Source organism: Dunckerocampus dactyliophorus, chromosome 4 (assembly GCF_027744805.1).
Source record: "Dunckerocampus dactyliophorus isolate RoL2022-P2 chromosome 4, RoL_Ddac_1.1, whole genome shotgun sequence".
NCBI classification, from domain to species: Eukaryota; Metazoa; Chordata; class Actinopteri; order Syngnathiformes; family Syngnathidae; genus Dunckerocampus; species Dunckerocampus dactyliophorus.
The window spans coordinates 12185503-12201086 of record NC_072822.1 but is presented as its reverse complement, the minus strand read 5'-3'; the positions used below and the strand labels follow the sequence as shown (position 1 = coordinate 12201086).

General features: G+C 39.4%; 1 protein-coding gene across 2 annotated transcripts in view; it reads right to left on the bottom strand.

Moving 5' to 3' along the window:
• rtkna (rhotekin a) overlaps positions 1–13801 on the bottom strand; it is an 81432-nt gene extending 67631 nt beyond the window's left edge. Inside the window, exon 1 of one of the 2 annotated variants that reach the window (XM_054772758.1) lies at positions 13433–13801. In XM_054772758.1, the coding sequence (XP_054628733.1) occupies positions 13433–13543 (111 nt within the window). In that variant the 5' untranslated portion in view covers positions 13544–13801. The remainder of the gene's footprint in view (positions 1–13432) is intronic. The other variant, XM_054772762.1, reaches the window with a different exon arrangement.
• Between the last annotated feature and the right edge of the window lie 1783 nt (positions 13802–15584).

Sequence of the window (15584 nt, the reverse complement as noted above, 5' to 3'; positions counted from 1 at the left end):
GGTAAAAAAGGACGCACATAACATGAGAGCAACAACTAGTTAGCTGCCATACATACGTCACATATATATTAGCCTCTGGTCCTTGCCTCAGATCAACTCTCCTTTCTCCTTCCTGCCTGAGCTGCATCACATGCACGAGAAAAACGACCATTTCACTCGCTCAGCCCGCGAGCTTCACTGACTCATGAGTGCTCGATGAAGACCGCAAGCTTCGCTGACTCATGGGTGCCCAGTGAAGACAGCAAGCGTCACTGACCCACTGGTGCTTGCCAAGCGTTTACAGCGTGGCGTGAGCACTGCTCATCTGCCAAGCTATAGATGTGAGTCATGAACAAATGAGTTGTTTTTTTTAGGAGGACAGGTTTAATTTTGCATTTTCATTCTATGCATGCTATTTTATTATGGTATTGCTCCATTAAATGCACTATTGTTCAGGTTGATATTTGCATTTTGGTGATTCGACAAGAGTTTTCATTTTGAAGAAGAGACGTTTATTTTGCTAAACTTTTTATATATATTTTACATATTTACATAGTTTTTACATAGTCTTTTTTTTTGCATTAGGAGCCAACAGGCAGAGAGAGACATGAGGATCGGTTCGCTAAAAAACAGTGAACTGCAGGTGACTGTGAATAAAGGCTGCATTTTCAAGACTAAGTGGACTTATCTTTATTGTTTTCCACAATGGTATAGATCAGTGTATAGATCTACCTCCTACTGTAAACATAGAGAGTATATAGATTTAGTATATTTATAAATATGAGTATTTATGTACATAGTACCTGTATATCAGGGGTGCACACTTTTTCAGCATGCAAGTTAGTCAAAATGATCTACCTCTTACTATAAACCATGAAAACATACCATGTATACAAAATCAAACCGGTATAATAGTAAATTATGATACTAAACACTAGGGATGTTCCGATCAGTGTTTCATGCTGCCGATTCCGATACCTATCATCCATGAGTGAGATCAGCCGATACTAATACCGATCACAGGGATTAACTGTACATTTTTTAATTTATTTATGATAAGTGCTATTGGTCAGGGTCAGTGTTAGACAATTCCAAGGGCCCCTGGCATCAGGTAATTATTAAAAAAATAAACATTTGGGCTGATTTTTTTTTTGCCTTTATTTGTGTGAAACAATTTTTGTACTCTTTGAGCCTTTGTGAGTTACTCCAAATCAGGTGATGAGATAGGAGACCCCTGTGATAGTATCACCATCATAAGGCTGGACACACTATCTGTTTATGTTCATTAAACAACCACACACAAATAGTGCTTTGAGGACAAGACATAATTAATATAATGACAATAAGAGAGTTAAGTTGTTCTGTGACACTTGAAAAAGTTAGTACATACTCCATGAACGTGATATTGGGTGGCTTCCCCATGGGTCAAAAAGAGCTCCAAACTAACTGCATTGCTTGTTTGTTTTAAAAACAAAATGTTACTGTGGTAAAAAGTCACATTTGGAGCCTGAAGACCAGAAGCTAGGTGGATACCTCTAGCTAACTGCCAGTTAGCTAGCTATCTGCCGCCAACGTAAAGTACAGCCAGTGACAGCTCGTAACAAAGACGCAAGAATAGTCTAAATGAAATAGATTTGCTAAGTGAGTGATCAAACAGGCTGGCTTCGATTGGCGTAGCCTGTGTCAAGTTCAATACGAGACGTGTCATTTTGTTGGCAACTTTACGTGACACAGCAGACATGTAGGATTTGCCGCCACACGTTGATCGTTTTTTGTGATCGGCTTTGAAATTTTTACGGAAATCGGTCAATATTGATCAGTGGCTGATCGATCAAGTATTTTACATTCAGAGTTTCTAAGTTTATCATTCAGTAATTCACAATTCAATTTATTATGGCAACATAAAAAAAGATAATTCCTCAATAGTTCTGTACATAACCTGAGTGACATGTCAGTCAAAACAGCTATGTGGCGTCCATCATACATACAGTTTATATATTAGTCCAGTTAGCCGATGCTATCAAACATTACAGATATACAAGAAATTAAAATTATTATGCAAAAGACAATGCAGCCAAAGTCAAGGAAACATATTAAAAGGTTTCAGCAATGGGCACATTTCCTAGATAATTCTAATATAATACTTTCACAAATGAAAGTGTAGAAAACACACAGTTTTATAGTGGAGTTCGGGACATAGAGCAGAGCCATCAAATACTTGACTTTTTTCTACATAACTAACCTCTACAAGTGAATGGATAACTTTTGTTTTAGATATAGGCATCTTACTTTATCGTCATCGGAATAATAAAGATGAAAGTTGCATTTCCGTGTGCTACTTATTGAGTGGTCTGTTCACCACTTAATCTCTGCCGTGCAGGATCAACAAAATCAGGAGGGAAGCTTAATGTCAGCTGACTGATGTTATATGACGTATACAAAGTGAGCTTTATGACGTTTAATCGACCCACACTAACTTCGCCATCGGTCGACGTAATGGACACCCCTGGTATACAGTCAATAATTTCAGCTTCAACAGTGCAGCCTTAACATTCGATTAAATGCAGTAGACTTCCGGAAGAGTGGGGAGTGGGTGGAATTTAAGCATGCGCGAGATTCTGCGCATGCGCTTGGTGACGAGTGACTCCGGTAAATTGTGTACCCAATTCACTTCAGTGACTGACTCATAAGAACTCGAGTCTATAAAGGGAAATGAGTTCAACATCACTACAATACAGATGCTGAGTGTGCGTGTTTGTCATATAGAACGAGAATGAGCACACCTTCAGGGCTTTTGTGTCCCAAAAAACAAGTGCGCTAATATGCAGTGTGCAAAGATGCAAATGTGTGATCCAGATTAGATTGAAAGAGATGAGCGCGACAAGGACATTACCGCTGGTGTATGAAATTCAAGCAAACAAGACGCTCCATTGTTCTAAAAACATAACCTTGTGTTGGCAAATCAAAATACAAATGAGGTTATTTAAGTTCATCAGCGAAAAAAAAATAATATTTATTTCATGCTAACAGTGAACAAAAAAAGTGTTGTGTCTTCAAACAAACAACCCAGTCATTTCCATGCTTGGAAGTTGGACATGGCTGATTTGCTTTCATGGCTTGAAGGAAGTGAAAAAAGTACTGTTTTTTCACTTGAAAAAAACCATCTAGATAACCTCCTTTTTAAAAATTATTATTATTGCAAGCGCTCATGCAAATGCAGAGCGTAAACATGGCCCCACAGCAATATACATGCAAAGCTTGTGTAATGATATCATAACATGTGTTAAAACATTTTCTGGTGAAAATGTCACTGTGCATATTAAGAGAGCTTCCAAGCATGCAGCTGGTTGAATGTGTTTTTGGATCAACAAGGGGCTTAAAGCATTTCTCTGCTAGTGTTTGCAGGAAGTCTTTGGGGAGCACAAACACACTTCCTAAATTTTACTACTAATGGACACACTGACTCGGACTGTAGTGAAGTTGTGCATCCACTCTCGAGCACCTACGGGCCTCTGAGCCCCTTTTCCTGGCATTTAATAAGATGCTAAAAGAGAGTTCCAGAGCAGTGATGGTCCATTGTTCACTGGGTACACAGAGATCCTTTGAGGCACTGAAAGGACACTTTTTCAGTCCTTGGACACCACTCTATTCCTCAAATGGCTCATGGTCTGAGGCTCCGCCTTTGTTTATTATTTTTTTTAAGCTGGCAGAAGTGTTGCTCTGGTAACATCTATCTGACCTCTGTCTCCTTCTCTGTAGGTAGACATGCAAACATAAGCTCACATTTACAGGCTGACGTCATCACCAAGTTACTGCCAAGCCACATTAAATACTCAACACAAAACCATAGGCGGTCTAGACACTACTAAGAATTCAGTAGTATTTTATGTACAAATGTACTGTAACTAGTAGACAATTGCATAATCTGGGGGGTGTTATTTCATATTTAATATTGATTTTAAATCAATGAATGTTTTTAATGTACAACTTTAGCTTTCACATTTTGCGCAGTCTGTTTTTTCAGAAAAGCTGCCGTAATTCTCGGACCATAGAGCGCATCGGAATGTAAGCCGCATCCTCTAAATTGAGAGAGGAAAAAAATCGTAAATCCACATCGTAACATGAGATATTTAGTACACAAAAGATGTTACAGAGAAAGATTTGTTAAACTTTTGATGAAATAAATGCTTTTCTCCAAACAGTGGCGAACAGTGAGTGTAAGATGACTAGTTAAATAGTAGCCTACCAGGAAAGTAATTCATCGCCGTCCTCCTCCTCCTGGGAAACAAAAAACACTCAAGTTGTAATTCTTAATTCCTTCGTCACGTCCTTTGTCAGTCTGTCTCTCGTCGTGGTTCTTGGTTGTCTCGAGGCAAGTTAGTCATTTAGCTTGACCTATTCTCTTCATTCAGTCCAGCCTTTTGAAACCCGTTGGTGATAGTGGACGATTGGCAGTCTGAGTAGTCCAAACAGAAGTTGCAGTAATTCTACACTTGATCAAACTTACTTAAGATGTGTATAGAGATCGCGGCATAAGACTTCAAAACCTGGGATCAGCTTCCACTTCAGTCATCCACGTCACTACTTCTTGAAGCTGAACTCTATGCATCATGGGAAATTTACTTTTAAATTACCGCATCACTATACAAGCCGCAGGGTTCACAGAATGAGAAAAAAGTAGCGGCTTATACACCGGAAACTACGGTACTTATTAAAAACTACTGACTTCCATGACATGCTTAGCTAGGACATAGACCTTCTCTGAGGCAGAGCTTTTAATAAATAGTTAATAAGTAGTTGTCTTTCAGCTTCTCCCATCAGTATTCACCACAGCGAGTCACTTGCATGTTTTGTTTGGCTTAGTACTGAAGAACTCCAATGGCTGGTGTTAGGGTACTGACCAAAAATCCAACCTGTGCCAACTGCACTGCATACCAAAGTGTAATGTGTTTTTCCTTGACCAATCTTTACCTATCCATAAAGTTTGGTGGGAACACAGCAGCTCCTCTCTTTTTGTGAGGGTTACATTTCGGGACCACCAGCAAATGGCAAAAAATCTGCAAGTAATTGAGACATACATGAAAATATCTATTTTTGAAATAAAACATTTTTTGTATATATATTGATTACAGTGATCATTTTGGTTACAATAAAATTACATGAAATGTTCAAACTGTTTCATTGCAGTCCACCCCCACATGGCACTGCAACCACAACCAAAGGACCACAAAAAAGGGTGCTAAAAAGTGAAATGGCACAGATCTATCATTTTGTGAGTCTTTACCATGAAAGAACCAATAATGCTAACTGTTACAAAATTAACCTTTCTCGATGGTGAAAACAGGTTTTTGCTATATTCTTCATGTTCTATATATATTCCTGGGAACTCCCAACAAAACTAATTTTTCACTAAATCTAAACCAAGCGAGGATCTACCAAGTGGAGAAAGCAGCAAAAAACATTTGTAAAAGCTGTCATCAACACAAATGACCTCCTCCGAGCGCTTGGAGAGAGTGGTGTGGTTAGGCACACCCACACACACATATCCTAACCACTTCCTGGCCATGTAAGGTTGGTGGAAGTGGACTGAAAAGGTGATCATCACTCAGAAAAAATAACACAATGCATTAAAATAGAGTCCCTTCCATACCCATCACTGTAATAATAAGAATGCCAAAAGCAAAAGCCTCATAGCACACGCTGGGTGGCTTCAGCTGACATAGCACAACCAGAGAGGAGGGTGAGGAAAGATGTGCTGCAGAAAGCAGATGTTCTCCTCCGTTCCCACTGAGAGAAACATGCAGATGCTCAACAAGTTGGCCACTGAAGAGATTTACTGTATATATGTATGGCATTGTTTGTTTGTTTGGTTCCTTCAGCTATTTTTCTCTACGTCAATTACATCCACAGAAGATGTGGAGAAAGTAATTATCCTCAGTGATGATTCTAAAGAATATACATTTTGTATAATGTATGCCATAAAACCTTAATCGCATCATCCTTAATACGTAAAAATATGTTTTGTGTTAATTTTTTAGTTTTCTGGAACAGATTAACTACAGATTAATTAACAGATTAATTACATAATTTCTTAGGGGAAAATTTGATTCGGTGAACGCCCATTTCGGTTAGAGTCGTCTTCTGGAACATATTACTGACGCTAACCAAGATTCCACTGTACAGCAATTGCTCGTTTATCACATTTATATTGGTTCCTGACCCGACCGTGATAAGTGAATTTTCGCGAAGTTGGATTCCTTATTTAGAAATTTAACATTTTCATAGTTAGAGCATAGAAAACCTGTTTACGACCTACTAAATAATTTTTGCATTATTAGAGCCCTCTAAACGTGAACTAACACCCCTATAGTCACCTTTACGCTCATATTATCCGATATAGTAGACATAATAAAAGAAAATAAACCATTTAGGCTATAAGTCAGACTCGCGCTTATGTGAGTTGCTGTAAATATGTTCCGGTGAAGGAGAGATGAGTGTCGGGCGGACAGGGGTTCAGAGTTGAGTTTTAGCTTGTCGTGGTTTACAGCCGCAACAGTAGCTTGTGTTAGGGGTAATTGTGCCATTTGTGAGATAATTCAAACTGCAATAAAAGCCTGTTACTCTGGCAATCAAGTCTGGTGCCAAACATTCCAGTATACCATCACGTCTTTGAATGCGTTAATATATACTTGATAAGCTGTGGTAGATTGAAGCCGCAAAATTCGAAGCGCAAAGTGGCAAAGGATTACTGTATTATGCCCGCTGACTAAACATCAAACATATTTAAAGTTCGAATCTGCATCACATTAGCGTATATGAGCTCAGGCCTCACCAACAACTGCACCTCCAGGTAATGTTTGGCATTGTTTGTCACATACAAACACTTAACTGCGTATACCAGAACTTGTGACAGCAGTTCAATATACAATTGAGTGTGTATGACTTCCACGGGTAAAAAGGTGGTTCCCTGTGACATGAATGCCCCCAGCCAGTAAATAAGCTGAGATAGCATGCTTGCAAAACTACTATAGCGGAGATACACAGAAAGCGAGAATGGTGAGCGACTCAAGTCAGTGATTGAGAGAGAGAGGGACAGAATCAATACCTTATCTTTCCCGTTTTGCTGTATTGCAACATTAACATTCCTCAAGCTTCCACTTGCACTTCAGAGACCCCCTACACACCCTCACACACACCCACTACTTTCTGATTATCAGCCACGCAATAACAAACATCCCACACAGCGTACTTTGTAAAGGTAGAGTCAGCAATCGTAACCCAATACCGTTTTTTTTTTTGGCAAATTCAGCAAATGGCTGCACATGGTCGGCTAGCAGTGTTTTGAAGATATAACACAAAAGGGAATCAATCAACAACACTATTGTTTGTGTTCATGCTGTTTGTAACTAACTGTAACACTAAGTCTAAAGGTAGGGCTCCTATGGATTTCACTTTTCAAAATTCCACACTTTTTCCAGACTCAGTGAAGAACAATTATTCAGTGAATTGATGATTATTCAATTATCAAATTAATCGACAACTACCATAAATTCCAGTGTATAAGCCGCACTGACGTATAAGCTGCACCCGCTAAATTTAGAGGAAAAAACAGATTTGTACATACATAAGCTGCACCGGACAATAAGCCGCACATGTCCACGTCATAAAAATGGCATATTGTGGCACGCACGAGTTTGTGAGGACCAGGAAGCTCTTTATTTGACAGGAGCCAATCACGAACTATGAAAAAAACCCATGACGAGCTTGTCAACCCTTTGGAAATTGCAGAAGGTCATTACTCAATATAACAGTCTGACTCACGGTGTCATCTTACAAACAGCACTAAATTCATCACACAGCAACTTAACACTCAAAAGGTAGCTAGCAAATATAGTATATAGTATATAAGTACCAATACGAGTTAAAAATAAAAAAACAACTATTTTGACAGTTTCCCATAATGCATTGCGTCCATTCAAAGCATTCATTGGAGGACCAGCGGCATAGAAAAAGGATGGATGGATGGCACTGCAATGCTGCCACTGTCCACTAGAGGGAGCCAGAGGAGCCCAGAGGGAGGCCTGGGAGGGGTGGCCGTTCAACTTATGAATCTCCCCAAATGTTTTCCGGGATGAGTCGCCCGCTGTGTGCTCTCACACATCTTACCTGCCCTTGCAAGCACCTTAGAAAAACATTTTCTTTTTTTAAGGTATTGATAGGTTTATCTATTAGAAAACAGAAAAGTGGTGGAAATGTATCAAATAAAATTCCATACTTTTCCATACATTCCATACTTGCGTAGGAACCTTGTAAAGATTGTCAACAGTAAAGCATACGTGTCATGTGGTCATGTGTTTTTTGTTGTTGTTGCCTGGCTGATAGCTTTTATTCTAAAGCAGGGGTCACCAACGTGGTGCCCGCGGGCACCAGGTAGCCCCCCACGACCACATGAAGTGCCCGCAAGCCTGCTTTTCATTCAGGTTTTCAGTTAATAATGAAAGAACAGTAGAAAGAAATGCATTCTGAAATACAAAATGTGAGTTGTGGACACCAGCATTTTGTTAATGTTCTGGTAAAACAAGCATATTCGCTTTGTTAGGCTTTGAAATAAGCTCTGAAAATAAATGTTACAAAATGAGTAGCTCTTGGCCATTTTCATTTTGTAAAAGTAGCTCTCACAAGGAAAAACGCTGGTGACCCCTGTTCTAAAGGCATCGACAATAACTTTCCATAGCTGACAACCAGTTGAGGCTGAATCAACAGCACCTGTGCTGGTTGCAGCCAGGTAGTGCACTTTCTCAGTGCACTTTCAAAGGCATGCATGTTAATTGGCAACTCTAAAAAAAATATGAATGTGAGCGTGAATGATTGTTTGTCTAAATGTGCCCTGCGATTGGCAGGGTGTTCCCCGCCTCTTGACCGAAGACAGCTGGGATAGGCTGTGGCATAGAAAATGGATGGATAGAAGCACAAGCCCTATATTAACTTCTCATTAGTGATCATGGTCATCAAGGTGCTGTACAAATAAACTTTGATCTGACTTAGTTTATACCACATTGCTAATGCACAGGCTACGGGATCACTGCAGGGACACAAAAGACGGCCACGGCTTTAAAGGGATAGTTCGGATTTTTTGACATGAAGTTGTATTACATCTCCATTAGAGGTGCAGTGCATCAACGGTGACTTCCCCCCCCCCAACTGGTTCAGTGAGTCCAGTTCTGTGACTGAATGCAGAGATTTGTGATGTCCGATTTTTTCGAGGAGGCATTTTTGTGATGCAAATGTGCTCTTTTGAACACATATTTTTTTGAGAAGCCAAACTCTTTACGTAAATGGCCCCAGAAACTAAGCGGAACTAGGTTCCTCATCACGTATCTCCGACCAGAACTGGACTCATGGGACCAATTGGGGCGTTAGACACTGTTGGTGTACTAGACTGCTGATGGGGATGTCATACAACTTCATGTAAAAAAATCCGAACAATCCCTTTTAAGGATAGCCTGCTAGAGCGCTAAATAGTTAGCCTCCAGTTTATTTATTCTAAACTTGATGGGGGGGTCAAATGGAGTGGGGATGAACACCACTTCTGGTTTAAGGAGGAACAATATGGTAATATAATTGTCAAGGTTTTTCCACAATCATAATAAATGATAATCTATATAATAACAAATAATAATAATTTAATAATAATAATTTTAATAATAATAATTTATAGTCTCCAATTAACCCAACATGCGCATTTCAGGAATGTGGGAAGAAGCCAGAGTACCCGGAGAAAACCCACACACGCACGGGGAGAAAATCCCCAAACAAAGATATGAACCCGGAGCATCCAGATCTCCTGACTGTGCTAACCACTAGGTCACTGTTTGGCAGAATAGAATCAATTCAAGAAATTATCCAGTAAGTGATGACTTTTCTCAGTCCAAATATACTGTATCTTATCTTTTTTCTTCGTCTGGTTATGCCAATTCTGCACACAGTCCTTATCTGCGGTTGCCATGACGGACTGTGATATAGTAACAAGTTTAAGTCATCAATTCATTTTGCAACACAGCTTTGCAACTGCAATTCTCGCAATTTCTGGGAGAGCTGTAATTCCTAATAACCACTGGTAATTATGCCACTGATATGTTTAGCATTGACATCAGACTGAGACCCCATTAGTCATTACCAAATATCAGCTCTGGGAGTAGCATCGGGAGGCAGGCAGAGTTACTTAAGAATGACCTTCCATCAAAGCCGGAAAGAGAACTTTATGTAGAAGTAATTAGTGGTAAAATCCTTCCGAGACGGGCATGCACTACAAAAATACAATGGCTAATATGAAGAGTGTTTGTTGTAATCTGGTAAACAGCACACACAGTCTGCAGTTTTGATCTACTTCTCAACTCTCTACTTCTCAAGTATTGTGCTTAAACAGTCGAACAAGGTAGGAAAAAAAGGAAGACTTCTAAGAATATAATTAGAATGAGCAATTATTAATAAAACAGTTATATAATAACACGCTGGAACTGGAAGCATCCCACGACAATAAAAAAAATGGGGGCGAGGGGGGGAATATTATCACATTTTGGTTACTCCCAAGCCACAACTGAACACCACAAACACTGACGTCCCTGTTGGGAAATTAGAATGCTTATCTTAAAAAAAGAAAAATGCTCAATAGTTTGGAACGGCTGCAATTAAAACTTTATTTGATGACATGCACAATGCAGTGAAGCTCCAGAGTGTACAGTGAAATAGCCCACAAAGTAGAACTTAACACATGAATGTGACTTTAAAATTAGATTAAAAGTGTGCCGAATAAGTAATTTCAACAAAAGAGAACCCTAATTAAGAGACGTAAACAGAGCAATAGCCTTGCATTGTTGTTTCTTCTTATGCAGTCTCTTCTCGTGGGAATTTTATAGAATTCTGGATACATTATGTACTTCATTAGTGGAAAACTGACACTTTTGGAGTTTAGTCATAAAATGGTCAGCAAAGCTGAGGTAAACATACTAATATGACGTCAAACTAAGGTCACCAAAGAAAAGCGTGTCAAATAAGTCAGTCAGAGAAATAAGCAAAGATTCCCTCCTTTATGGCTGTTATAAGGCCCTATGAAAAATATGTTTTATTTTTTCCTAAATTCCGTTTAATTTTTTAGAATTCTGTTTTTTACCTTTTACACTCATTTTACCAGCATAGAGTGCATGCTTTTTGGGTTTGGGAATAAAATGTCCACTAATTAAATATAAAAATCTTTACATTTATTAATATGCCACTGGCCAATTTTGACCAGTAATTCAGAAATGGATGTAGCTCGGCTAACTTTTCAAATGGGATGTCAGCCTCTGCATATATTGCTACAAAATCTTCAATAAACTGTAATGCCCGTGCTTGAGATTTAGGAAGATGTAGTCACCAATGCAATTCCAATTGCATTATTTATGTAAGATATATTTTATGACACCCTTATTTTATTTACACAGTTAGACAAGTTGTGGCAAACAGCGCTCTTATTTTGAAGGCCAGAAGTGTGTTGTGTGTGTTGATAATGTTGATGGATACTGTAAGATGAGCTCGGACGAAGAATAAACGTGCCTGTCGTGTTTTTTCACTCAGAACCTGCACGTCGTCAGCGGGCATCATAAAACGGCATTTCGACATGTTTAGTTCGGGAGGAGGCTGGTTAGTGTTTGTGATGAGATTCCGCCACAATTGAGCGGTACACGGGGGAAATACTGCCCCACACAAATGTTCCTTCTCCTCACCATGACAGCATTTTATTAACATTATGTCAATTTCTGCGAGATTCCGCGTTTAACTGTAAATAAAAATTCCGTCCGCGATTCGGTTAATGTGTAAATCATAGGGCCCGACTGTTAGCAACTTTACAATAACTACTGATTGAATACGTAATTGCAGAGACAAACCAAAGTATTTTACTTACAGTTTTTCTCTCAAAAGCTACCTCTCATCAAGTCATCATTTTCTAGACAGCAAAATGAGTAAGTCTTCTTAAATGGTGGATATGGAACCTGTTCTCAGGGAAATTGAAGGGAATTTTGTACGTAGAGATTGCCAATTAAGATACTGTAAATGCGCAGATGAATGCCTCTATTCAAGTATTCCTATATTCCTATAGTCACCAGGGTTTGGTCTAAAAGAAGCAATAACCAGTGTGGTCTCCAATTAGCGTCACGTCACAAAAATATTGGCATTAACAGCTGTGGCTGTAGGCAACCTCCTGATGTAGTTTTTATTAACTCTACAAGATGACAGCAGCTGTACTTGAAGTGTTGTGAGTGGTCACCATTCACCGGCATTATCTACTTCTGCATGCACTTTAAAATGTTGGTAACTTGCGCTACTCAGCTGTTGATGTGAAACTCACCCGTGTTGGATTTGCTTTACGGTTGTTTATAGTATTAATGCTGACTGAGCAGTTTTCTCCTTATACCGTTATTATAACGTTGGCTCTGTTGCTACTGTATTGTACAATACTTGTTAATCAATGTGTGGTCAACGAGAGCTACGGCTTCCTTTCTGAAAAATTAAGTTGTTACTTATAACAAGTTTGCAAATTTAAAAAAATAACAATACTTTCCAGTTCTAAGTTGCTTCCAATTAACGCCCAGTCCACTTTGCTGTTTAGGTAAAAAAAAAAAAACGCCAACTTTTATTACAGGAAATAAATACAACTGGCAAAAGGCTTTCATTCCCATAGAACTTTAAATCAAGTTTGTCTTCAAAAAGTTCAATAAAAGGCAAAAATCAAGAATGTGAAGAGAGGAGCCACTATAGTTATTATCCAGCAGGCATTGTATCATAATTATGGAAAAATTGCAAATGCCTTTTTAGTGGGACAAGATTCAGACAAGCAGCGTGTTTCCACCGTCCACGGAGGTGAACACAGATTTCCATAGCATGGTCAAACAGTCTCAGAGAGGCGATCAACAGTTTACTTTCGAACAAAGTAACTAGTTAGCGCGGTGTGGCTTAAGTACCCAAAGCAGGAAGAGGGAAGGATATAATGCTTGGAACGCCTTCTGGGCAACTGCGTAATCAAGGCTGACAGCATCTTATCATTTGATAAAGTAAAACTGCGGGAGAATGGCAGAGCATTACATTGCATTACATGCAAAACAATAGTCCTTAGCTTTCTCCAGTACAAGTAGCTGAACAGCCCAAACCTATACTAACAGACAGCTATTAGCTGTTACACATAACAGGCTTTACGATAATATCTATTGCTAGACCTAAAAATGAATGACTTTTTACTAAATTTGGGATTAGTAGGTTTTCCTACATGGGGGACGTTACTTTGGAAGAACATTATCCACAAAGTGATGCTATCTTTAACACCCTTAAATGAGTTCAAATTGAGATATATAAAGAAACGTGTGTCGTAAGAGAGAGAAGGAGGTATGCACCCCCAAAGTGTTGATGGAGTGTTGTCTACCTGGGATGTAGTCACGTAAAGACTCTTTCTGAACTTCCCTCGCCGTATCTCCATTTCAAGAGCCGAGCAGCGGGCAACAGTGGCTCTCGTTGTTTGATTCCGGCAAAACATCCTCTCTTGCTAGTACGGTTCTACGTTTTCTCCACCAGGCGTCCACGGACAGTTCACCCCGAAAACAAGACGCCGAACGCGGATCCAAGTGGCACACACACACGGCGACACACACGGCGACACACACCGGCGAGTAAAAGTCTAAAATAATGTTGATCCAGGAAGCGTCCAAATGTAGAAGTTGTAACTGGAGAAGAAACAAACTTTCCCTTCCACAGAGACAACTTTGTCGAAATGTATGTTCTCTGTGGTGATTCCAAAGTTTGCCCTGCCCCATTCACACACACACTTCTACCGGTACCAGCCGGCCCACTTTGTACTTAAAGTCTTAAAGTCCAGACAAGTGAAATTAGCTAACGTAGTCGTTGCAGGAAATGAATAAGATCATGTCTTTCTTTTTTTTTTGAAGTCCTTAAATCTCACGCATACATTTGACCCTAATAACAAAAATGTGTAAAAATATGCTGTAAACACATTATATACTTCAGCCTGAAATATACATATTAAACTTTAAAAAAGAGAAAGAAACATAAAACCTAATTAATTTCTATACAATCCATTTCAAGGAGTAGATGGGTCAATTATTGGAAACAACATTGATTTCCATTTTTTTCCCATATATTTTATAGAGCAGGGTTGGCCAAACTGCGGCCTCCGGGGCACATCAGGCCTACCAATTGTCTTGATCTGGCCCACCGAGCATTTCCAAATTTCATTTTTTAAATAAATTCTTAACATGGAAAGTGCAGCTGGCAACTTGCAGTGCTATTGTGGCACGCTTGAGTCACCAAAATAGTCAGATGCAATCTGTAGCTTGTACAAAAAAGCCATCCAAACAACACAACACGTCAACACACGACGCCCAAAGTAACCTACCTACTGCGCCATGTGGGCATACAAACAAATATCTACGTGCAATACCCATGCCAAAAAAACACCCATATATTCCCACCGCAAGGCATGCCGGGTAGCTTGTGGTAGTCTTTTTCCCAACATATTGCTAGGTTGCAAAATATGGGGTTAAAATACTCTTGATATCCAATGTTTTATTGCTCATAGCTCATATTGTTGTTGCAGCTGGACTACTCAGCATGCCTTGCGGGAATTTGGAAATAACGCCTTTAAGTTATGCGCTGTGTTTCGCTCTTAGTTGTTGTTTGAATTATGTGATGCGCTAACTTGCTGTATGTGTTGTGGTTTCATTGCGTTGCACCGTGAGCAAGTATGTCGTCCTGCTTGATCCACCTATATATAGACGGCTCCTAGCCAATTTTTTTTAACTCGATGTGGCCCACCAGTCAAAAAGTTTCACTACCTCTGCTCTCGAATGACAAAAACAAAACTTTGTCAGGTCCTGTAAATATATCATATACTATATTAATATTGTTTTCTCTTTAAAATACTTAATCTCGCCTGAAATATGCATACAAAATTGAATTATATTAACATTTTAGGCTAATTTAAGGAACACAGGGTGAGTGTTGATGATTGTCAGTTATTCCACTAATAATTTATAGTGGGCTGTAAAAGCAGCCTTCATCTCCATTGTAAAGAAAAAAAAACCCTACTTCATTTATGAGGCTGGAAAGTGACTAGCAATCTGCGGCAGCAGCACTAGCAATTTACTGGACCTGCTGTGAGTGGAATTCAGAGAGGTCAGAAGGCCGTGAAGGATCAGTCTCTCAATGAAGCAGAGGCCACATCCACATGGTAACAGAAACCTGCTGGGTGGATGGACCCTCATGTGATACTATATGCATGCTGGGCACAGTCCCATATGGTTAAACTGTATATTGTAAGCATGGGGATTCACATTTAGTGAAGACCTGCCGAGTCAGCCAAAATGAGGCCCTAAGGTCCAAAAGCTACACTGCACCTTTTTGCAACCTTCCTGTCTCCAAAACAGGCACTGTCCCAGACATTGCTAGCATATTATGCCCCATCCTTACAGTATCCTATAAAAGTGAGCGTGCCTTCTTGTATTTCAGCAAACCATTTTATCTTCTCAAGGAACAATACTGAAGAAGTGAAACTTATATAT